General features: G+C 42.0%; 2 protein-coding genes across 3 annotated transcripts in view; one reads left to right on the forward strand and one right to left on the reverse strand.

The window, feature by feature from the left end:
* LOC143299402 (rab GDP dissociation inhibitor beta-like) overlaps positions 1-1,262 on the reverse strand; it is a 15,971-nt gene extending 14,709 nt beyond the window's left edge. The window contains exon 1 of the mRNA XM_076612583.1: positions 969-1,262. Within this exon, the coding sequence (XP_076468698.1) occupies positions 969-1,013 (45 nt within the window). The 5' untranslated portion in view covers positions 1,014-1,262. The remainder of the gene's footprint in view (positions 1-968) is intronic.
* A 6,041-nt stretch (positions 1,263-7,303) lies between these two features.
* The window catches only part of LOC143299456 (E3 ubiquitin-protein ligase RNF123-like), a 61,132-nt gene continuing 44,435 nt past the window's right edge, over positions 7,304-24,000 (forward strand). For both annotated transcript variants that reach the window (XM_076612668.1, XM_076612669.1), the window contains exons 1-13: positions 7,304-7,489; positions 9,042-9,138; positions 11,517-11,739; positions 12,394-12,448; positions 13,041-13,126; positions 14,399-14,485; positions 15,391-15,458; positions 16,038-16,163; positions 17,296-17,413; positions 17,979-18,107; positions 19,218-19,343; positions 21,193-21,285; positions 22,056-22,129. In XM_076612668.1, the coding sequence (XP_076468783.1) occupies positions 7,408-7,489; positions 9,042-9,138; positions 11,517-11,739; positions 12,394-12,448; positions 13,041-13,126; positions 14,399-14,485; positions 15,391-15,458; positions 16,038-16,163; positions 17,296-17,413; positions 17,979-18,107; positions 19,218-19,343; positions 21,193-21,285; positions 22,056-22,129 (1,364 nt within the window). In that variant the 5' untranslated portion in view covers positions 7,304-7,407. The remainder of the gene's footprint in view (positions 7,490-9,041; positions 9,139-11,516; positions 11,740-12,393; positions 12,449-13,040; positions 13,127-14,398; positions 14,486-15,390; positions 15,459-16,037; positions 16,164-17,295; positions 17,414-17,978; positions 18,108-19,217; positions 19,344-21,192; positions 21,286-22,055; positions 22,130-24,000) is intronic.

A 24,000-nucleotide genomic window follows, 5' to 3' on the forward strand; every position in this document is an offset into this window, starting at 1 on the left:
TGAGCGATGTCCTGTTCACTGAAGAAACAAGGCTACTACTTTAATGATGCAGTACATCAGCTACATCCATGTGCTAAGTTACTTAATAAACAAGAAACCCACATCTACCAAAACTGTAGACTGGAAAGGAACAAAACAGACTTGACCCCACTCTATCTACAAAAACAACAACATAGTTACATAATCAACAAACAAACCAATCAAAGACACAAATCACAACAGATATATGACTCATGAGATACATATGCTGTCATTTATCATCCATCAACTCAATACAAAGACTATCAAAATAAGTACAACATTGCTCATACTCATGTTACTGTCATAACTTGTGGGGAAAAAAATATGTTCAAGATTTTGGCCTTGGCAAAGTCTGGGTTTGTTTCTCTGAACACCTCATTTACCTGTATGCTACCTGAAGGATTGTGCAAGTAATGACTGACATAATATCATACCTTTGTCTTAAAATTAAATACACTATTCCTGCCGTTTTTTTGTTATGTTTTCTTTGTGTGTGGAGGGGGGGCGAGGGGGCGGAGGGTTGCGGGGGCGTGGGGAGGCGTGTTTCGGTTCTTTACTAATCCTAAATTGGTATGAAATCTTCTCTATAATTATTATTATGGTACACTACAGTCTACTCATATGTTAACGTTTAAGAATGTAGAATGGACTGAAGACCTGTCACCAGCTACCCTGCAAGTGGCATCACTACCTTAACAATGTTAAAAAACACAACTACGTCCCACAAAGGTAATACTGAGCTAGCGGCGCACGCCTTTCCAAATTTCTAGCAAACGTGTCGTCTGCACATCGACTGATCGAATGCGTTCGTCACTTCGCGATGGCTGATGCAAAATAGATCCACATCATCTGCTAGCAACTGCGAATTGTGTCACATCACTTCACAACAGTCAACAGATGGCTGATCAAGGGAAGAAACGTAATATAAAAATGTATTTGACAGCTACCTTTAGTCCGGTTCCAAGAACGATGACATCGTATTTCTCATCCATGTTTGCAGGTTGGGTTGTTGATCGCTGTTGTGTCAGACCGAGATACACCCACCAACGACGCCGGGCACGGAGTCCAAAATGGCCACTTCCTCAGCGTAAGGATACAGGATGTATAATTATCGGAAGAGAATAATGAGATGAGCTTCAACAGTGAACAAATTTTCCTGATAAAATTCTAGAGATTTTCAACTGTGAAACACAATCTTTCATTTGAGAAAAACAAAAGAGGAAAACAGATCGGCTGATTGTATGCAAATAAGTTCTATTTTTATTTTTTTGTTCATACCCGTCATCCAGGAGAGAGAGAGAAAAAAAAAAGGGCACAGAAGCAATATACACACAGCAACTGTACTAAAATGATGGCCTGAAGCAGACGACCTTGATAATGTGTTAACAATAGATCTAAACTTATTTTGCACTCTGTCCAGAAAACTGCTCTAACCACTCGATTTTATAAACAACACAATACGTCAAATTTCATGTACTTTAGAAAACTACACACAAGAAGAAACGTTTCCATTTTCCCCTAGTGTTGTCTCTCCCTATTCACCTTCCACATACACACTGGCACACACTTCTTCCCCCTCCACCTCCCACAACCCCTACCGCCTCCGGTTGTTGTTTTTTTGTTTGTTTGTTTGTTCGTTTGGGGTTTTTTTCGTCTAATATCACTTCAAGTGGAAAGAAGTTAAACTGAAGACAACAAAATTAACACATGACGAAGAACTTGAGAAAAAGAATATCTAATCTTTTGGCCCCAGTTTTGTGGCATGTATAAAGTAACGTCAATGGAAATTTCCCAACTTTCACTTGAAACACGCTCTCCTTCCTGCTTTCAGCAAATTCAGTGCAAAAATTAAAGAAACTTATTTCGGTTTGTACTCATGAAGAACTGCAAATTTCGGGCATTTCGTAATAAAATGAAATCCGTCTTCAATTGCGACAGTTACGGTATCAAGTTCCGCAACTAGTTCACGTCAGTGGAATATCATGGCCTTTACCAGTCTAGGGGTAATTTGTGACTACTCAGTACACTAAACTGAACTGTATCAATGCCGACAATGCCGACAATACGTAACAATCAGGTAGATCGGAAATCTACTTTTCTCTTCCAAAATCCAGTATTAAGTACACACACACACACACACACACACACACACACACACACACACACTCACTCTCTCTCACATTCTCACTCACACACACACACACACACACACACACACACATACACACACACACACTGTGTGTGTGTGTGTGTGTGTGCGTGCGTGCGTGTGTGTATGTGTGTGCCTGTGTGTGGTGTCAGTGTGTGTGTCGCGGCCACTGAGTGTGCACGGTGTGTGTTTGTGTGTATGTGTGTGTATGTGTGTGGGTGAACTGAAAGCTCACGCGCTGCGCGTAAGTGTATTTATTTCTTGCCGAAGCCCAGTCAATCATTTCTGTCTTCATTCAATTCAGGTCCCACCCTACTGATAAGAACTCTTAGTATGTCCCGATGTGTGTGCGGTCAGTGTGTGTATGTCACGGTGTGTGTGTGTGTGTGTGTGCCGGCCGTGCGTGTGTGTGTGTGTGTGTGTGCGTGTGCGCGCATGCCAGTGCGTGTGTGTGGGTGTGTGCGCGCGCGCGTCACTGAGTGGCTTTGCGCGCATGCAATGTGTGTGCCGCGTGCATTGTGCTTGGCCCGCCGGGCGCGCACATACATAGTTTGAGTGTGTGTGTATTAGATTTAACAGGGAATGCGCGCGCGCGCGCGTGCGTGCGTGCGTGTGTGTCAGTGTGTGTGTGTGCGTGTGTGTGTGTTCATGAATAGAATAGAATAGATTTTATTGTCATGAAACCTCAGTTAAGGTTTGTGTGTGTGTGCACGCGTGAGCCTGGTGTGTGTTACTGATGTGTGCGTGTGCGTGCATGATGTGTGATGTGCGTGCGTGCGTGCGTGCGTGCGGGTGTGTAGGTTTGTGTGCAGTGTGTGTATGTGTGACGAGTGTGCGTGCGCGTGCGTCATGTGTGTACGTACACGCGCGGTGCGTGAATGTATAGTTCTTTCTTCAGTGCCAAAGCCTATCAGTCAAAATCTGATTCAATTTTTCCTTCTGTTTTGTTCAGGTGCCATCCTCAGTATAAGAACTCGTCGAGTCAGTGTGTGTGTGTGTGTGTGTGTGTGTGTGTGTGTGTGTGTGTGTGTGTGTGCGGCCGGTGTACATCAGTGCCGCAGCGTGCGCGCGCGTCTCAGCCCGTGAGCCTGCGGCACTGGCACGCTTGCTCCCTATTAAGTCTTTTTTTTTTCAGTTTCTGTGTGCATTTTGCTTCTTATATCTTTTTTTTTCAGTTTTGTTTTGTCCTGCTTTTAGGCAGTCTCAGTGAGCATCAGTGCAGACGGCCACACCCACGGTGCAAATCCTCAACTGAGTTCTGTCGCACAAGTCAACACAACTGACACAGGGAATTAGTAACAAACCGGTTTGGTCATTATGACACTACTGACGGAGCCACCGTCAACTTCAGTGATGGGAAACCCGACAATGCCGCTGCTGCTGCTGAATCAATTTCGTAGTGTTCAATGTTTGGTATTGTAGAAACCACTGTCAGGACTGAAGACTGAGTCGGACACCGCGGCCGCGGCTACCGACTGTACGATGGCGGGTTTGCATGTTCAGTCATTTTTACTGTGTTTTGTCACCCACCATGGCTGAGGAGGAGGATGGTGGCAGAATGGTTAAGATTCTTATCTGCCATGATTACAGTGTTTGTGAAGGTCTGGGTCGAAAAAACGAAGCCTGCTTTTTCCTCTTTCTGCCTCTCTCGATGGCCCGTGTTGCTCGACGTGAAGGAGAACCAGTCAACTTCGAGGATTCACACCACGTGACGCGCCTCTATACGTCATGTAAACACGGAACTCTCCAGGATCTATTCCCGCTCACCGGCACGCCCTTTCTCCGGCTGAGCGTCTTGTCATTCGGGTCCCGGCCGTGTACAGCACTGCACATGGTACACTGAAAAAGAACGGCGCCCTACGGCAACAAAAGGGTTGTCCGCCTCTCTGGCAAAAGTTTGTCAGTGGAACAAATCCACTTTCAGTTATAGGTACACAGATATACAGTACAGTGCACTTAAGGCCTGACAAACCCTGTTGGAGTATGCTGCTGCCGTGGTCAGGCATCCGCGGCCAAACAGACAGACAGATGTGATGTGACCACGAACCGATAAATAGATATATCCGTCCGTGGGTGCAATGATTTATGGACACAGCCGTGACTCCTCCTTGAGAAACTGACACTGAAACTCGATTCAGTCACCGCCGTTCTTCTCCGTTATTCAATTGATGAGTACGTAGGTCAACACCTACTCGATCATTACACTACCCCAAGTCTCCCGCCGGTGTCGGGATGATACAAACCGCTGTTTCGTCGTAGAACCTGACTGAGTAAACACCTCATGTAGACACACACTATGCACAGATCCTCACGCATACATGCACGCACATAACGGTGAGTTTTGTCGACTGTAAAAATTTCAAAATAAATAAATAAAAGAGATGGGATGTCTTGTGAGTTTTTGGAATGAACAAAATTGAAATGAGGAGAAATGGATATTAGTTCAACGCAACTGCCACCAAAAGGGGGTGTGCACTTGGGCACAGTGGGGGGCGGGAGGGGGAGGGAGTGGACTGAGGGGCCTGGAGTGAAATAAATACGTCCCGAAGGGCTGAAAAGGAGGTATAAGACAGAAAAAACCTGGCCCATTTTATAACTTCATTTTTTGCACAGGGCATCAAATTACATGAAGTGACAAATGACAAAGACAAAAACTATCAGTAAACACTTAATCATGTTGTATTTCTAATCTCTTTTTTTCTTTTTTTTTCTTCTTTTTTTGGTCAAATTAACTCTCTCTCTCTCTCTCTCTCACACACACACACACACACACACACACACACACACACACACACACAAGAAGAAAAAAAAGTGCGAGACTATGTCGGTGCGCACTGCAATATCAAATCAAGGGTTATGTAAGTAGTTGCTAAACTTCATAGTTCAATGAACCATTGTTCTCGAACATATTTCATTGAATAGGTGACAGTTTTCAATTTAGCCACTAAATTTCAACTGACTGGAGTCACAGCAGCAGGAGTGACCAAGCTCTTCAAGGACCTGAATCCGAGCAAAGCTCTCGGCCCAGATGGTATTAGCCCAAGACTACTGCGAGAGCTTGCTGAAGAACTAGCCCCTGCCTTCACACTCCTCTACCAGAGCTCCCTCAGCACGGGCATAGTACCAAAGGACTGGAGAACTGCCAATGTTACCCCAGTCTTCAAGAAAGGTGAGCGCTACCGCTCAGAAAACCACCGGCCTTCCTATCTCTCTGACCAGCATACCGTGCAAAGTAATGGAGCGCATTATTACGCGTGAGTACCGTCATGAACTTCGCTGAGGAGAATGGTGTTATCACCGAAGCACAGCACAGATACAGACGTTAGCGCTCCTGTGAAAGCCAGCTCATTGGACTTGTAGACGAGCTATCCGTAAATCTTGAGGTTGGAAAACAGACACTCTCATTATGGATTTTTCCGAGGCGTTTGGCAAGGTCTGTCACTCCCTCCCGCTCCACAAGCTCCATTCCATGGGCATCACAGGAAAAATACACACCTGGATAAAGAACTTCCTCTCGGATAAACAGCAGTCAGTTGTGGTGGATGGAGCTACTTCCAGTCCTGTTCCTGTGAAGTCTGAAGTCCCCCAAGGCTCTGTTCTTGGGCCTAGCCTATTTTTACTTTACATCAATGACATGCCGACTGGACTGTCCTCCACTGCTCGTCTCTTTGCTGATGACACTCTGTGCCACAAAACTGTCTCCTCCCCTAGCGACCAGCAAGCTCTCCAGAAGGATCTCGACCGCCTCGCAGAGTGGGAGCAGAGGTGGCTCATGAGCTTTCATCCAGACAAATGCCAGACACTGCGAGTGAACCGGAAGAGGAACCCCCTACCTACAAACTACACTCTCAGAGGCCACACCCTCGATACAGTCAGCAGGTCTAAGTACCTTGGCGTGACCATCACTTCTGACCTCAGTTGGAGCCCACACATCTCCGATGTCTCCAACCGTGCCAACAAGACTCTTGGCCTACTGAGAAGGAACCTGAAGGTAGGATCCCAGCACATCAAGCAGCAAGCCTACTTATCACTTGTCCGCCCAACCCTTGAATGATATGCCAGCTCTGTGTGGGACCCCTATATACGGAGATAATGACATCAAGAAATTAACTGGAAACAGTCCAACGCCGAGCTGCCCGCTGGGTCACCCATCAACATCGGAAAACCTGCAGTGTACAAGATAATTATGCTGGAGACCCTTCAGTGGTCCCCCCTCACAGAGCGAAGGAGAAGGGCGCGGCTGATGAACTTCTACAAATTCCACAACGGAAGCCTCATCATCAACACGTGCCACAAACCCTCCCAAAACCCCTCTGCACCCAAAGGAACCCGATGGTCGCATCCAGCAACGTATCATCCCCCCAACTGCAGGATTCTATGACAGAAGTCCTTCTTCCCCAGGACAATATCCGATTGGAACAGCTGAGGTTGTCCTCAGCCCCACCCTGGAAGGCTTCAAGTCCAAAATTTGATCCCGTCCCCCAACCCCGCCCACCGCCCCCAGCTCCCCACCCCCCACCCATCCCGGCCCATCCCCCAGCATCCTCGGAACCAGCAAACTGTACCACAAGTGACTCAAACAACAGGCAACCCCCCTTATAATCTACAGAATGTTCACTATGGTGAAGGCGGTAGAGAAGGGAAAGAAGAAGAAGAAGACTGATCTCTTTTTTTTCTTTTCGTTTAGTTTGTATTTGTTTTTTGTTTTTTTACATAACGGGGAGAATTGATAGCTACTTTCTGTTCTTTTGGAACTGAAGACTAGAGGAGTCCTTTGAATTCATCCTTTGCCCACAGTTGATGCCAAACCCGTTATGAAACATGAAGACAAATTCTATTGTTTTGTTTTTGAAAAGGCCGTGCGAGTACCCATTGTCGTGTCTGCTGTGCAAGGAGAGGACAACTGCTTGTGCAGTCTTTTGTTTGTATATTCAACGGGATAAAAAGAAGAAGAAGAAGAAAAAAAAAGCCCTCATGACAGCGCGTTAAAAAAAAGAAAAAAAGAAGGAAGAGCATTAATTAGATAACCCCAAGAATACTCCTCCCCTGAAAATTTTAAAGTTTCAATTTTCTAGTTATATTTTTGGTTGTGCACTATTCTTTGCACCTCTTTTTTTTTCAGCAGAGGATATTGCCGTGTGCGGGCCTACTTCATGGCGACTGTCCACAACAAGCAGACTGAGTGTTTCAACTTTGTACAAATGTCTGAAAGATAATTCACCAAGCCTTTGTCAATAATGGCTGAAAAGAAAGAACGAGACTTCTCTCAGAGCAAACCGCGTTCTAGAGGTTATAACCAAGGGCTGACGGATCACAGAGGTTTGTCATGCTGCCCACACTTGTTAACGAAATACCATTCGACTGAGGCTTTGATTAGTCAAGGACTGGGAAACAACAACAAAAACAGTTAGAAGTTGACATAACGTAATAGACAATTTTGCGGAATTGCTACATAGTATATAGTTTCGTCTGTCACATGTGTTAGTTTTGGGGGATGCTTATCCTTTCTCAAGTGCACCCATTGGATGGTTGCATTCTTAGTGTTAAAAGATACCAGGATTCAGCATCAGAAAAACTGGGTTAACCATGGGGACAAGAATGGACCAGGCAGATTGGATGAAAGATTTAACTTTTCATTTGGCAACAGTTTGCCACAGTTTACTTTTCCCCAGTGTTGCACACATACATGTGGACTGTTGTACGTACAGACACCCTATATCATGTATAACATACACTAGTCACTGGCGAGTTTCACTGTACACATATTAAGAACATGTGCGCTCATGTATATAAATAATTCATAGTTTGCACACACAGGTTACATTTACTTTTGATTATTAAGCTTGTAGTAAAAGCAAATTTGGTATGTGACAAGCACAAACAGAACTATGTGTATTTCCAACACAGCCGCCAAGTGCCATTGCCTGTTACTTTGCATAATCTTTTCTCACATGGTTAATAAACTTGCAGACATGCACATAGTCATGTACACTCACTCTACATAACACACACACACACACACACACACACACACACATTTGGAGATGTGAAAAGTCTGTATTCATTGTACAGGAAGGAAATAAAGGAGCAGATAATTTATACTTTATTTTTTGTACATACACACACACACACACACACACACACACACACGTACCCAGCTCTCACCCATCCCTTGTCTCAAACATACACTTGCCAAGGTCCCATCTTTTGTGTTCCTTCTCTGGTTTAGATAGTAGGCATGGAAATATTCAATGCAGGCTGAATGAAGTTTAATTGTAGTGTCACTTATGATGACACATTTCTGGAGTATGTAGTAACCAATCATAAACCATGAAACATTCCTGTTTTAACCCTATAGAAAGAGAAGTAAGTCTAATACTCTTATACAAACCATCTCCACAAGCACACACACATGCACACGCACAAACACACAGAGTGAGACATACAATCAAATACAAACATTGCACACATCCAACTGACAGGAAAGGTCTCAACACATGCATGCATGCATGCACACTCAGTTTGGCATCTTTCCAAATCCAGTTAGCTTTCAGTCGAGGGTACAGCCAGCATATTTCTTTAGTCTGTTTTTAGGAAGGCCCAGGGTTTGCTCTACTCTTGTGGATTTCTTTTGAACAGCACATTCACCAAGTTTAAAGCTGCAGAGTTTAGTTACGCTTAATCAGCATCTTCAGTGGTTAAGTTGATAAGATTTGTGTCAGTGTGACAGGATTTTGTAAATTTATAACCATCAGTCTTTCAGAATATAGAGATGCGCACAAAATATGATATTTGCGTGAATATTATAATCAGTAAAGTAGAATTTTTAACGAAGAGAATTATAATGTTTTCTGCCGGAATCTTGCTTCAGATGCAGACCTGTCCAGTCTCTTCCAGCAAGTGTTCATAGAAGACGGTGAAGCTTCTGGGGAGTCTAGTGGTGCCTCGGCCCCAGGGAAGGCGCCTGAGTAAGTAAAAGTCATTTTTAATTTCTTTGTCAATAAGTCGCCTCATAGATTATCACATCACTTTGGTCTTGGCCTGTGCCTTATCAAAATGCGCTTTATGCACTTACAGGAAACCACGGCAACAAAGGTGCTGTCTCTGGCAAAATTCTATGAAAGAATCGGAATTTCTTAGCAAAATAAACTTGTAGGTCTGCAGAAAAAAGAAATAACGATATGGGTAGCACTGCACTGTGGTGTGGGCTTTCCCTGGGGAGCAGCCCAAGTTTTATGCAGAGAAATCTGTGTGACCAAAAAAAAAAGAAAAAAAAAGGGTAATAGAATTAGTTATTTCAATACAATTTTCTTTAACTCATACAAGCTGTTCTTATTTGGTTACTTAAGCTTGGACTTATTGGAAAAATTTTTATAGTCACAAAAAAAAAAAGAAAGAAAAAAAAGTCGCATGTTTTTCTTGTATTTTTGTAACACTTGATGAGGACTGGTAGATTATTACACTAATTATTAGAAAACATTTTGGTTCACACAGTGATCCTTTTTATTGCTGTGTTAGTGCGTTGGTCCCAGTCTCCCTGATCCAGTTTGAGTCCATAGCACAGTATTGGGTAGGTGCTGGCCATGGATTGGAGAATCCCACAGTGAGATGCCTCTGATTGGGCTTGAACTGGTCCACATTCTCTGTCTTGTCCACAGTGCTAACCACTTGGCTTAGTTATGGCAGCTGAGACAGTGGACTTGTTTGTGAAACATTCCAACAGAGTGGATACTGGCACCAGTCACTGGTGTTTGCAAGTGCTGAAATAATTTTTTTTTAGTAATCTTTTTTACGTTATACTGGAAAGTAGTTGTATAGAATAAAGATAAAACCTGCAAAAAGAAAGAGAACAAGAGAGGCAAGACTCACTTGTGATACACTTAAAAAAGAAAAATAAATTCAGTCATTAAAACGTGTTCTGTATTTGCTGTATTAAAGTTTCGTGTTAAAAAAGAAAAAAGGGGAAAAAAAAAGGCCTGAGCGCAGATTTGAACCCGGCATGTTCGAGTGGGAAGAAATTGTCTTACTCACCGCACTATTGCAGTGACAGGTTGGCGTTGTTGAGAGGGCCAGAAACAGACGGCCCCAGAGTGTCCGCGAATCGATTGCGATTGCGGATTAATTTTAGCCCGATCTCCCAATCGAACCATATAATTATGTGACCTGGTTCAAGACAAAATTTGACAAAAAACAAGAAGAGAATTGACAGACAGACAGAAAATATGAAAAAAACTAGTTGGGTCACGGTTAAGTATGTTATTTAAATGTAATTTTAGATAGAAAATTTACTTTTAAGCATGCTTTTTTTAAGGGCGATAAATCGATTGCGGTATTGGAAGTGATAATGCTGTTTAAATCATATCATTTTGGTGTATCTCGGGCATTTAAAAAGTCTTTAAGGGCAATTAAGAATTTTTTAAAGTTCGCAGTAAAGAAGACACGGCTATCGCCGCAATCACTGCAACATTTAGCTGTTTTTCTCTGGATCTAGATAGATGTACAAGTTTAGTTACACCCGCTGGGAAAGTATGACACAGTCGATTCAATTTCTCTTTTAATTACACATACTTAACCATGACCCACTAGCGCAGACTCCGGCAGGGGTCTGATTCCTGTCCTGTGCAAACTACTACCTGCCTATGTGGAGAAAACGAAACTAGCTACGGCCGGCAACCTCCAGAATTTGTATTTCTTTCCATTTGATTCCGAACAAGAAAATTGAGGTCACGCCGGCTACTCAGTTAGCATTGTCAATGCTACTGCAACTGGGATGCGGTAATATGGTGTTTTCAGTATCCTGGAAATGGCCTCAAGAAAATGAACCTTTAATGATACGGGAAACATGGCTTACTTCGGGAGACTTAAAAACTCTTATTGGTATGACTGTGACTGTGACTGTGACTACTATTTTTAAGCCAAATTTGGTATTGACAAAGTATTTCTAGAGAAAATGGCAGTGTTAAAGTTTACCATGGACACTCAGACACACACACACACACACACACACACACACACACACACACACACACACACACACACACACACACACACACACATACATACAGACACACACACACACACACACACACAGACAGCCGAACACAGGGTTAAAACATAGACTCACTTTGTTCACACAAGTGAGTCAAAAATGCGAGCACACCTAGTGGAAAAATGATTTTCCTCAGAAGCAACTTTGAGGAATGTATGTATATGTGTTTTGTGTATTTTTATTTTTTTTATTTTTATTTTATTTTTTTTTTGTGTGTTTTGTGTATTTACTGTGTGCATGAGTGTGTACAAGCACTATTCAGGACTGAAGTTTCACTCTGACATTGCTTCTCCCCAGGAAAAACCTGAGCCTCCATAACCTGGCTACCTACCTGGACAGAAAGATGGAGGAGACGACCCCCGAAGGCCGAGGGGCGACAGGCTCCACAGGCTCTACAGGTTCAACAGGCTCCTCCCGTGTCACGTCTCAGGTCAACAGCGGGCGGATAGGACCGCCAGAGGTCATTCTGGACATCCTCTCCAACATCGGCACCCTCATTATGGAGCCTGACAGACTTGGGGTGGGTGAAAGGGTGGGGGTAGAGAGTGATCGGTGGTCAGTGTGTGTGTGTGTGTGTGTGTGTGTGTGTGTGTGTGAGTGTGTGCGCACGTGTGAATGTCATGTGTGTTTTGACATCTGAAAATATAGTTTGTGTATAAGTGTGTGTGTGTGTGTGTGTGTGTGTGTGAGAGAGAGAGAGAGAGAGAGAGAGAGTGAGTTAGTGTGAATGAATATGAGTGTGTGCAACTGTGAGTGAGCGTGTTTGTGTGTATTCTCTGTGTGTGTGTGTGTGTTGTGTGTATTTTGACATCTGTATATATAGTTTGTGTATAATTGTGTTTGGCTGTGTGTGCGGTGCGCATATATGAATATGTTGTGTGTGTGTGTGTGTGTGTGTGTGTGTGTGTGTTGACATTGAGTATATGAATACTCATGTTTGTGTTGTATTCAGGTATGGTATGTGACTGATTCTGTCCTTGCTTGAGATTGCACATGCAGTTGCTGAAGTATGCTTGTTATTTTCTAGAGTGGATATTTGGGTATAATTCTTGAATTTTGTAAAGTGAATTGTTTCTGCCTGGCTTAGATTTGTTTTGCAACTGTACTAACTGAGATTTGTTTGGCAAGTATGTTCATTTTAATCAAATAACTCTCTTGTTTTGGTTTTCTTTAGGCTGCCAGTCATTCCAACTTCAGTACCATGAAGGCAAACTCATGTGTCTATAAAGGTAGGTAGTAGCATGGGTCTAGTAATTTGGTGCTGTGTTATTTTGTTTGTTTTCTGTCTTCCTCTGGGCCTGTTTGTTTTTGTTATTTTTCACTTGCTCCTGGATGTCATCTCTACCATACATTAAGGAGGTGAATGAAGAGTGAAGGACATTGTAAATAATTGAATTTATATGTGTGTGTAGCAATCTGATTTAACGTTGACAAGCACTCAATACATTGTTTTAACATAGGAATTTAAAGAAATTAAATTGAAGGGGAAAATGTAAAAGATTGATATTAGGGGGGAAAAAAGTGGATGGTGCTGGAATTCACTCCCCAAACCTCATAGACTTGAATGGATGTGTGATGTACTAGTATTGTTGTACCTTTTTGGCTATTATCATGATCAGAATGACTGTTAATGATTATGGTTGATGACATGTATTGAGGTTTGGACAAGAGAGAAACTTTGTTACATTGGTGATATTGAATCCACCACTGACATCATACAGCCTTAATCTCCACCACCACCAAAATCACCAAAGTGATGTTTTATGAATTAAGTTTTTCATGGGAGTCAGATAAAAGTGATGAAGTAATGCATGTGTGCAGGCAAGTGGGTATATGAAGTGATGCTGGGATCCAAAGGAGTCATGCAGCTGGGTTGGTGCACACTGAACTGTCGCTTCTCACATGAGGTCAGTATGGAAGCATGGTTTGAAGCCTTTTATTTCAGCAGTATAAATTCCATGAACATTCACAAACATACATAAATATACATTCTATGAACATGCATATAATTACACATACTTAACCGTTACCCACCAGTGCAGACTCTGGCAGGGGTCTGACATTCCTGTCCTGTGCAAACTACTATCCGCCTATGCGGAGAAAACGAAAGTAGCTACGGCCGATAACCTTCCAGAAGTAGGTTACCTCCCCTTTGCCCCCCTGACTAGCCCCCTCTTTTTCGGGCAGCCATCATGACTCCTGTTCCTGTGCTCTTCACACGGCTAAGTTTTTTTTCGTATTTTCTGTCTGTCTGTTGATTCTCTGGCATTAAATAGAAAATTTCCTTTTTCGCTTACTTCCCTACAAATTGTGACTGCCTTGTAGTGTTTTTGAATGATATCTCAACATGTTTTGGCTTGATTTTGATACGTTGTTTTTGTGTTTTGTAAAGTGAACAGTTGTTGAGCATGTCAACATGGCTGCCAGGACTTATAGCTGAGAAGGGGGGTGGCTAGAATTTTGTTTGATTGCTGGAAAACGATGAAAATATCAACACGGAAATGTGATAGAAAACATATGCTGTTGATCAACGGAAGTGTGATTTTGGTTATCCTGATGACCATTACATGGTACAAAGTACATCGACAGGAAGAGGGCAGGGTAGTGTTGGAAGTGGGTGTCCTCCCCCTTGCCTTGCCCCCCAATATTTTGGCTTGAAACCTTCACTTTGGGTTTTTTTTTATTTACTATGAAATCCTCAAGAGGAAAGCTTCAAGCTGAAATATTGTTTACAGTGAACTTTTTTATTTAAATATTGTAAAATAGTGTTTGTGGGTGTGTGGATAGGAGGATGTTGGTGTGTGTGTGTGTGTGAGTATTTATATATAGTGTTCATGTAAAGACAACATGATAGTGGAGGAAAACAACATAACTACACACGGTTGTTGTGACTAATACATTTGCAAAAATTTAAGCCTGTTTCCACCAATAAAATAAACAGACTTGAATTTTCTTCTTCAAAATATTCAAAGTATTTGTGTATTTTTTCAAAAAAAAACTTGAGTTATCTTCCCCTGCTTGGGAGTTATCTCATCCTGTACTGTAGCGATGTGCTGTCCTTGGGGAAAACAGCCTGGATTTCAGACAGAGAAATTTGTTTTGACAAAGAGTAATACAATACGATATGATACAATACAATTGAAATTGAAAGGAATGAAGTGACAATGAAATGTTTTCAGGAAGGAGTGGGAGACACTCCAGATTCGTATGCCTATGACGGAAGCAGACTGCGCAAATGGAACGTCAGAACTTACAAATATGGGGAGGTGAGAGAGTGAGTTATTGTGCACATATACTGGCATGCTTATGTGTATGTTTGTATATGGATTTTGCACATGTCTCTGAGCGCAAAAGTTTTTATACATGTGTGCAGGATAATTAAGAAAAATGGAGAACAGCTTTAAAAAAAAAAAATTGTGTAATAATCCTGGCATGCCTCTTGAAGAGGTATAATATTTCTGCAATACAGTTTCGTTGTTTTGTTGAAAATTATGATTTTGCTTGTAGAATTTCAGCTTAATGGGTCATTTGGATGCTCATCCAAAAACATACAACACAAGAGCTCACATCCTCTGCACATTCTCCTTGTCCTTTCAGTTCACACAGACAATACAATATTAGTAATATGAATTTCATAGCGACGGGCGCCATAGCCTAATGGTTAAAGCGTTGGACTTTCGATCTGAGGGTCCCGGGTTCGAATCACGGTGACGGCGCCTGGTGGGTAAAGGGTGGAGATTTTTACAATCTCCCAGGTCAATATATGTGCAGACTTGCTAGTGCCTAAACCCCCTTCGTGTGTATACGCAAGCAGAAGATCAAATACCATGTTAAAGATCCTGTAATCCATGTCAGTGTTTGGTGGGTTATGGAAACAAGAACATACCCAGCATGCACACCCCCGAAAGCGGAGTATGGCTGCCTACATGGCGGGGTAAAAACGGTCATACACGTAAAAGCCCACTCGTGTATATATGCGAGTGAACATGGGAGTTGTAGCCCGCGAACGAAGAAGAAGAATTTCATAGCGCCTATTCTCCAGATAGGGATGGAAGTGCATATACCTTTTTTATGCGCACTTTCTGTCATTTTTGTTTCCTTGTCTTTGCACTGTTTTGTTTTCGCTCTCGTACCACATAGTGCGGTGTGTGTGTGTGATGACTGATTACAGGCCTGGTTAACAGGGGATGTCATCAGCTGTGCCTTAGACCTTGACCAGGGATGTGTGGAGTTTTTCAGGTGGGTTGCGTCCCTTACTCACACACATGCGCATGCACACTCATGGATGCTCAGATATACATAGAAATGTAAAAAGCCTGCACCACAACCTGGTCATGCATGGAGAGAGACATGTACACAGTCTGTCACTTCATGCATGTTATGGATATTCTTGTTTTTTCATGCACACACACATACACACATACATGCACACCATGCAACACATGCACATAAACTTCATGTATGCATGGACATATAGCATGTACACATAGACTTCACAGAAAAAAATTATAATTTTGTTAAGATTTTTATTTTATTTTAATGTGAGCATTAGAGAAGAAACAAAACATAATTATTGTCGTTTTCTATAGGGAAAAGAAACACATTGTTCTATGGAGAAAGAAACACATTGTTCTATGGAGAAAAGAAACAATGTTGTTGGGTTCCATGGGGAAAAGCCACAACGTTGCTGTGGTCTATGGAGATGAGAAACACATTATTGTATTTTGTGGAGAAAAGAAACACATTATTGTATTTTATGGAGAAAAGAAACAGTGTTGTGTTCCAAGAGAAAAGAGATTTGTTTTTGTGTTCTGTCAGAAACGGCAACTCCATGGGTGTAGCGTTCACGAACGTGAAGACGGGGCCTGGTTACGCCTACTTTCCTGCCTTCAGTCTCTCCATGGGGGAGAACGTCCAGGTCAACTTTGGTGCCACGCCTCTCAGATATCCTTTTGGCAATGTGTGTGTGTGTGTGTGTGTGTGTGTGCGTGAGTGTACATGTGTGCGTGTGTGTTTGTGGTTTGTGTGTGTGTGAGCGTGCGTTGCCATGCTTGCATACATTCATGTGTATGTGTACGGGAGTGTGTGCACGCATGCATGTTTATGCCAGACTGGCACGTTCTGTTCTGATTTGTAAAATATTCCACCCGCTACAGGTAAAACATGTATTTGCTGTTTCCTGCCAGAAACATTTCTTTGGTGTGTCAGTTACATGAGTAACAGAGTGATTTAAAGTACTGGTGTGTTCATAGATTATTTTACTGCAGTTGAAAAGAGCCAACATGGAAAGTTTTAAACTCTAGTTTTACTACACATACGATGCATCTTTAGACGCGGATCGCGGAGGCGGCACTCCTACCATTACAACGGTCATGAAGGGGACCGGGGGAAAAGGGGTACAAGCGTCACCTCCCGAGGTGTCCCAGCGCAAGGCAGGAAAAAGGGGGAGTGGCAAGTCCTCTCTTGGCAGTGGGGACTCGCGGCTAGGCACGAAGTATGTTAGACAAACGTAATTTTAGGAAAAAAATTTCCTATTTCAGCTTTGCTAGTTTAACTTCATCCTGCAATTGTCTTCTGCTTCGCAAGTAACAAAATTTGACAGGTTAGAAGTGTGACTTAATATCAAGTGTGAGGGGAAGCTGAAGTCAGCCTGCAGATGATGCATTTTTTTTTCATGAAAAATGTGTTTTTAATCTTATTTTGCAAGGAGAAACGGATTTCAAGTTTTCACTTTATCCAGATGATGAACATTTCAATCACAGAAATATTGTTTTACATTCTTGGAAAGACTTAAAATGGCATTTTGCTTGGAAAATGAAGCAGGAAGAAAAACAACAGCATAGGGATCTGAATGTGAGGGAAAGAAAATTGCACAACTGCAATGAAAATTAAAGCAAAAACAAAGTCTTTGAATACCCCCCCCCCCTCCCCCCCACCCCCCCGTCCCACATCCACCCCAAAATCCCAAGCACAGCGTCAGTGTGGGTGTCAGAAGGGCTGAAAGTTAGTAAAAAAAAAAAAAAAAAAAAAAGGAAAAAAAAAAAAGATGTTTGCCAAATGCCCTTAACTGTGGAACATTCCCAATACCAGGTTACCAACCTCTACAGGACCCCAAAATCTGGGAGGCCAATCAGGCTGATGTGTTGCTGCAGTATGTGGACAGACTGGTCAGTCTGATGGTGGACGAGGACAAGGTAAGGTGCACACTGGATGACCGTGGTCATGCATCATGGACTGACTTCACATCATTGGTAGAGAGAAAAACAAAAACAAAAAAAAACACAACAAAAACAAGCAAGTAGCCATGCAGTTATGAGTTGGCAAAATATGAATATAATTGATTTTTGTTTTACATTGCCTTCCTTGTGCAGTACAGATGGGTTTATTATTGTTACATTTGTGTGTGTTTGTGTGTGTGTGTGTTTGTGTGTGTGCGTGTGTGTATGTATGTGAGTGTGTGTGTATGTGTGTGTGTATACTTTTGTGTGTATGTGTGTATATGTGTATGTGTGTGTATGTATGTGTGCGTGTATGTGTGTGTGTGTGTTTGCATGTGTGTGTATGTGTGTGCACGCATGTGTTTGTGTGTGTGTGTGTGTGTCTATGTGTGTGTGCGCGCGTGTGTGTTGTGTGTGTGTATGTAAATGTGTATGGTGTGTGTGTGTGTGTGTGTCACTGTGTGTGTGTGTGTGTAGATATATATATATATATATATATATATTTATGAATGTGTGTGTGTGTGTGTGTGTGTGCTGACAGCTGGCGGGCATTGACCTGGTGACGAATAAGGCGGACATGTCGTCGCCCCCCCTCACTGACCACCGCACCAAAGCCTGCACGGCCTTCCTGCTGGCTGCCCACATCATGGACAAACTGGGTCCTCTGCTGGTGAGTTGGCCCTTGCTCCCTGCTTCCGTTGTGTGCATGGGCTGCAATGCTGAAACACTCCTGTTTCCATATATAGGTTTTTATATGTATACCCCTGAAAATGGAGTATGGTTGCCTATATGGTGGGGTGAAAAAATGATCATAATAATAATAATAATAATAATGGATACTTACATAGCACACTGTCCAGAAATCTGCTCTAGTTGCTTTACAAAAACGCTTTTGTTAACATAAAACATTGCATCTATGTTACATATACACACCAAAATGTGACTACACAGACACACACACACACACACACCCCCACACACACACACATACACACTGCATACATACATTTTGACATACATGTGTATCTAACAGCTACCCTTACACATACGCACACATAGGCAGGCACAAACTTACATAAACACACGGACACACAATACACATATATACACGTAAAAGCCCACTCGTGTACATTTCAGTGAAAATTGCAGCCCATGAACGAAGAAGAAGAAAAAGATATGCATGAATTATTGCCATTCAAATCAGTAAATAACTCTTTGTCTTCACTTCATGTTTTTGTCAACTTCATTTTTTACATCAGTTATTTTTTACTATTTTTAAACGTACGCATGTTCATATGCCTTGAACGGCCAAGATGTGCTTGCACATGGGAGTGTGTGTGTGTGTGTGTGTGTGTGTGTGTGTGTATCTTGTGTGGAGCGGGTGTGGGTTTGTGGTTTGGGATTTGGAGTGGGGAGGATTTGTGCGTACGGGTGTGTTCGTGTGTTTTTAGTATGCATATGTCATTGTATTTTTCATTGAGTATACCAAATGTCCTTTTATTATTATTATTATTATGAAATATAACAGAAAATACCTACCTGTAATCTGGCAGCAAGTTATCAAAAGGATAGTGACAGAATGGTAAAGAATAAGACGCTTAGCAGCTAATAGTGTCTGTGAAGGTCTTGGTTCACACTCACCCTTTCTCCCAAGTTTGACTGGAAAAATCAAACTCAGTGTCTTGTCATTGAGAAACTGGCACATGAGGTTTTATTCAGTGAAGAAAAGGACAGCTGCAGCATGGGGTTGGAATGTTTTTGTGCATACTTTCTTTGACAGAGGGTACCATACGTGATAGAAGCCAGTCTTCTGCCCTTGCTGACCAAACTGTCAGGGGGCTGTATGTGGAGACAACCACAGCCACGTCTCATCAAATTCCTGGATTTGTTGTGGGCCTTGCTTCAGGTACTTCTCATTTTGTGTGTGTGTGTGAGTGTGTGTGTGTGTGTGTGTGTGTGTGTGTGTGTGTGTGATATTCTCTCTCTCTCTCTCTGTATATATATATATATATATATATTTAGTGTGTGTGTGTGTGTGTAGGTGAATGCATAGTGGAAGATGTAACACTTGACGACATTGATCGCGATGTGCAATCTTTGACTACAGTGACTTCCCTTAGTAATCAAGGAACTGGGTACTTCCCCTTGTTTTGTTTACTACAGCATGTGCTTCATGATTACACAAATAAGGATTGTCATCATTTCATTATATATTTGACCATACAACGTTGAGCTAATTTCTTTCATCTGTAACTGTTCTCTCAAGTTTCTGTTTTCATGCACGGTTGTTTATTTCTTCCCTCATCCCATCAATTTCTGAATGTTCTGGCAGTCAGTTCTTGCACCCTCAAGAGCATAAGCTGCTGATACACTATTTTTTTCCATTTCTGGTTCAACATCATGGGCCTTCTAAAAAAAAGTGTATGTGTTAATGTGATTATTTAGTGTGTGCGTTACTGTCTAATAATTTCGGCAGGTTGCCGGTGGCTTGGTCCTAGCCGTTGCTCATAAACAAAACAAGGGGAAGTACCCAGTTCCTTAGTTACTAAGGGGAGTCACTGTAGTCAAAGATTGCACATTGTGATCGATGTCGTCAAGTGTTACAGAAGAGGAAAGTGGCAGAATGGTTGAGACGCTTACCTGCCAGTACAGTGTCTCTTGAAGGCCTTGGTTTGAATCCTAGTCTTGCTCTTTCTCCTAAGTTTGACTGGAAAATCAAACTGAGTGTCTTGTCATTTGGATGAGTTGATAAACTGACAAACATCTGGCACTAGGTGCTCTAAAAAAAACACCCCAAAATCCAACCTCAAGGCAACATATTTGTGTCCTCTGTTAGAATTCTGTAGAAGAAATCTATTCTGATAGGTACATGAATGTATTTGCATGCACTCAAGGCCTGACTGGGGTGTTGGGTTATGCTGCTGGTCAGGCATTTGTCGAGCAGATGTGGTGTAGCATGTATGGATTTGTCCAAATGCAGTGACACCTTGAGAAACTCAAACTGAAATTTCACTACAAATGCAATACAGTGGAGTGATGGCCTAGAGATAACACGTCTGCCTAGGAAGCGAGAGAATCTGAGCGTGCTGGTTCGAATCATGGTTCAGCCGCCAGTATTTTCTCCCCCTCCACTAGACCTTGAGTGGTGGTCTGGACGCTAGTCATTCGTATGAGACGATAAACCAAGGTCCCGTGTGCAGCATGCACTCAGTGTACATAAAAGAACCCACAGCAACAAAAGGATTGTTCCTGGCAAAATTCTGTAGAAAAATCCACTTCGATAGGAAAAACAAATAAAACTTCACGCAGGAAAAAAAGAAAGAAAAAAAGGGTGGCACTGTAGTGTAGCGATGTGCTCTTCCTGGGGAGAGTAGCCCGAATTTCACACAGAGAAATCTGTTGTGATAAAAAGAAAAAAGAAAAGATATGTTTAATGATCAAAGTTGATTGAAAGGTAAGGTCAGTTGTGTAGCTTGAGTGTAGGGTTACTTCTCTGAAAGGAACGTGAATGAGAAACACTGAAGAAAATTAGTACTTGGCATGTGTGTGTGTGTGTGGGTATGACTATGTGTGTGTGTGTGTGTGTGTGTGTGTGTGTGTGTGTGTGTGTACATGGAAGTTCATGTGTACATAGATATATATGGGCATGCATTTCTGTTGTGTGTGTTTGTGTGTATATGTGTGTGTGTATGTGTGTGTGTGTGTATGTGCATATATATATATATATGTATGTGTGTGTGTACATGTGTGTGCAGGATTTTGAGATCAGACAATGCATGGAGAATCTAGCAACAGTGTTACTTTCCCTGTACCGCTTCTCCCCTGTGTTGGAGGACTTCCGCAATGCTGTAAGTTCATGTCGAGATGGATTTGCTCCCCCCTCCCAGCCCCCTCTAGCTTAAATGGTAAGATGCACTTGTCCCCTTGAATGTTGCCGTCGTTAATGTATAAGATAAATTTATCATTATGAGAGTTGCTGTTAACTGTTATTTCAGCTACTGTTATTTCAGTGCTTTGGTTACTGCTACAGCTACAATCATTTTATTTGTTATTGATTATTGTTATTTATCATTATCATCATTATTATTACTATTATTGTTATTGGTTGTAGTAGTAGTAATGTTGTTGTTGTTATTGTTGCTATTTTGAGCCACTTATTTTAGTTGCAGAGATTTTGGATAGACCCATATGTATTTGGGTGCACATGCATGTGTATGTGTGTGTGCGTGCGTGCATGAGAGAGAGAGAGAGAGAGAGAGAGAGAGAGAGAGAGATTAGGTAATGAGGTAGAGATGTAAAAATGATTATGCTCAGAAAACATTGATCTCTGTGTTTCCAAGTTATTTTTTGTCATGTGTTAAGTCTGCCAGAACACATATTGGTATGCCAGTTTCTTTGTCAACCAGTGAGTGAAAATTACTATTGTATAATTTGCGTAAGCACTCACAATCTTACTGTTGCAGCAAGGTTGTGCTTGCATATGTGTGTGTGTGTGTGCGCACATGTGCATACTTATGCACACATGTGCATACTTATGCACACACACCACTCATGGACAGACAGAGAGACAGAGAAGCAGCAAGTAATCATGCGTTCACCTGTTGTGTATTGTGCGCAGAAGCAGTATTTGTCCCTGACGGTGTGTGTTCTGAGGCACCAACAGACACGGCGCTTTCTGCTGGGCTCAGTATTATATCCTTTGGAGAGGAGGGGGGAGGGGTGAGAATGATTTTCAAGTATTGTGATGGGAGCTTGTGCTTGGTTTGGGCATTGTGATGTGTGTGTGACTGGTTTTGGGTATTAAGATAAATGGGTTTTCAGGCAAGCACAGGGGAGGTAATGTAATGGGGTTTGGGGGGGGGGGGGGTAACTAGCTGCAACTACTTTCGCTTTCTCTCCTGCAGCGGGGTAGTAGTTTGCACAGGACAGGGAATCAGACCCATGCGAGAGTCCGCAGCAGTGGTTCATGGTATGTGTGTTGGATTAAACTTAATGTTAGGAAAAAAAAAATTCCTGTTTGGTTTTATGTTACTGCGATACGGTTTTAGGTATTGTGATGTTGGTGTTGTGACATGAGATTTTATCCTTTAGGGATAGTGGTGGTTGATATATATTTTTATTGTTATGCGTGATGGTTTTATGTGTGTACATGCGTAAATTAGTGTTTGGTTGGATGTCTGTGTTGGGTTATGTTTGTAAATTGTCATTTTAGTGTTCAAGTGCATATTTTGCTCGTCAGTTTTTACTGTCCACAGTACAATGGAGCATGTTTAACAGGGAAAGGTGTTATATGAAGTGAATTATTATCATTATTGTTATTTTCCTACCTGCTTGGTGCTTGTCAAGTTTTACAATCTACTGCACAATTAAGTATGTTTAACAGGGAAAGGCGCTATGTAAATTAAATTGTTGTTATTATTATTATTATTATTATCCTTTCTGCTTGGTGCTTGTCAAGTTTTACAATCTACTGCACAATTAAGTATGTTTAACAGGGAAAGGCACTATGTAAAATAGATTGTTGTTGTTATTATTATTATTATCCTTTCTGCTTGGTGCTTGTCAAGTTTTACAATCTACTGCACAATTAAGTATGTTTAACAGGGAAAGGCGCTATGTAAATTAAATTGTTGTTATTATTATTATTATTATTATTGTTATCCTTTCTGCTTGATGCTTGTCAGTTTTTACAATCTACTGCACAATTAAGCATGTTAAGCAGGGAAAGGCACCATATAGATTATTATCATTATCCTTTCTACTTGGTGCCTGCGTTGACCTTGAGGGGGTCAGTAGGGGCACATTGAGGGAGCGGAGGAAGGGGAAGGATGGGATGCTAGGGAGAGAAACGAGTAGAGATGGGGAGAAAGAGCTGTGTGTTGATGTTGCTGCAGCGTTTGATGCGTGGAGGTGATGTGGCAGAATCGTTTGGGCATTGGGACTTCTGATCCAGTGTTCATCAGTGATCGGGGTTCACTTAACAGCCTGACTTTCAGTTTCAGTTTCAGTAGCTTAAAGAGGTGTCACTTGTGTTCGGACAAATCCATGTACGCTACACGGCATCTGCCAAGCAGATGCCTGACCAGCAGCGTAACCCAACGCGTTTAGTCATGCCTTGAGCCTGAACAGTATGAAATGAGCTTTACCAGTGTGGAACCAGCTTAACAGTGTGAAATATGCCTTATCAGTATGAAACGACCATACCAGTTGGAAGTTAGCTTAACAGAATGAAACAAGCCTGAACAGTATGAAATGAGCCATACTGGTATGAAATCATTTTAACAGTATGAAACGAGCCGTAACAGTGTGAAATGAGCCATACTAGTATGAAATCAGCTTAACAGTATGAAACGAGCCGTAACAGTGTGAAATGAGCCATACTAGTGTGAAACCAGCTTAACAGTTTGAAACGAGCCAAAACAGTGTGAAATGAGCCATACTGGTATGAAATCAAGCTTAACAGTTTGAAACGAGCCAAAACAGTGTGAAATGAGCCATACTGGTATGAAATCAGCTTAACAGTTTGAAACGAGCCATAACAGTGTGAAATGAGCCATACTAGT

This window comes from Babylonia areolata, chromosome 25 (genome assembly GCF_041734735.1).
Source record: "Babylonia areolata isolate BAREFJ2019XMU chromosome 25, ASM4173473v1, whole genome shotgun sequence".
Taxonomy (NCBI): domain Eukaryota; kingdom Metazoa; phylum Mollusca; class Gastropoda; order Neogastropoda; family Buccinidae; genus Babylonia; species Babylonia areolata.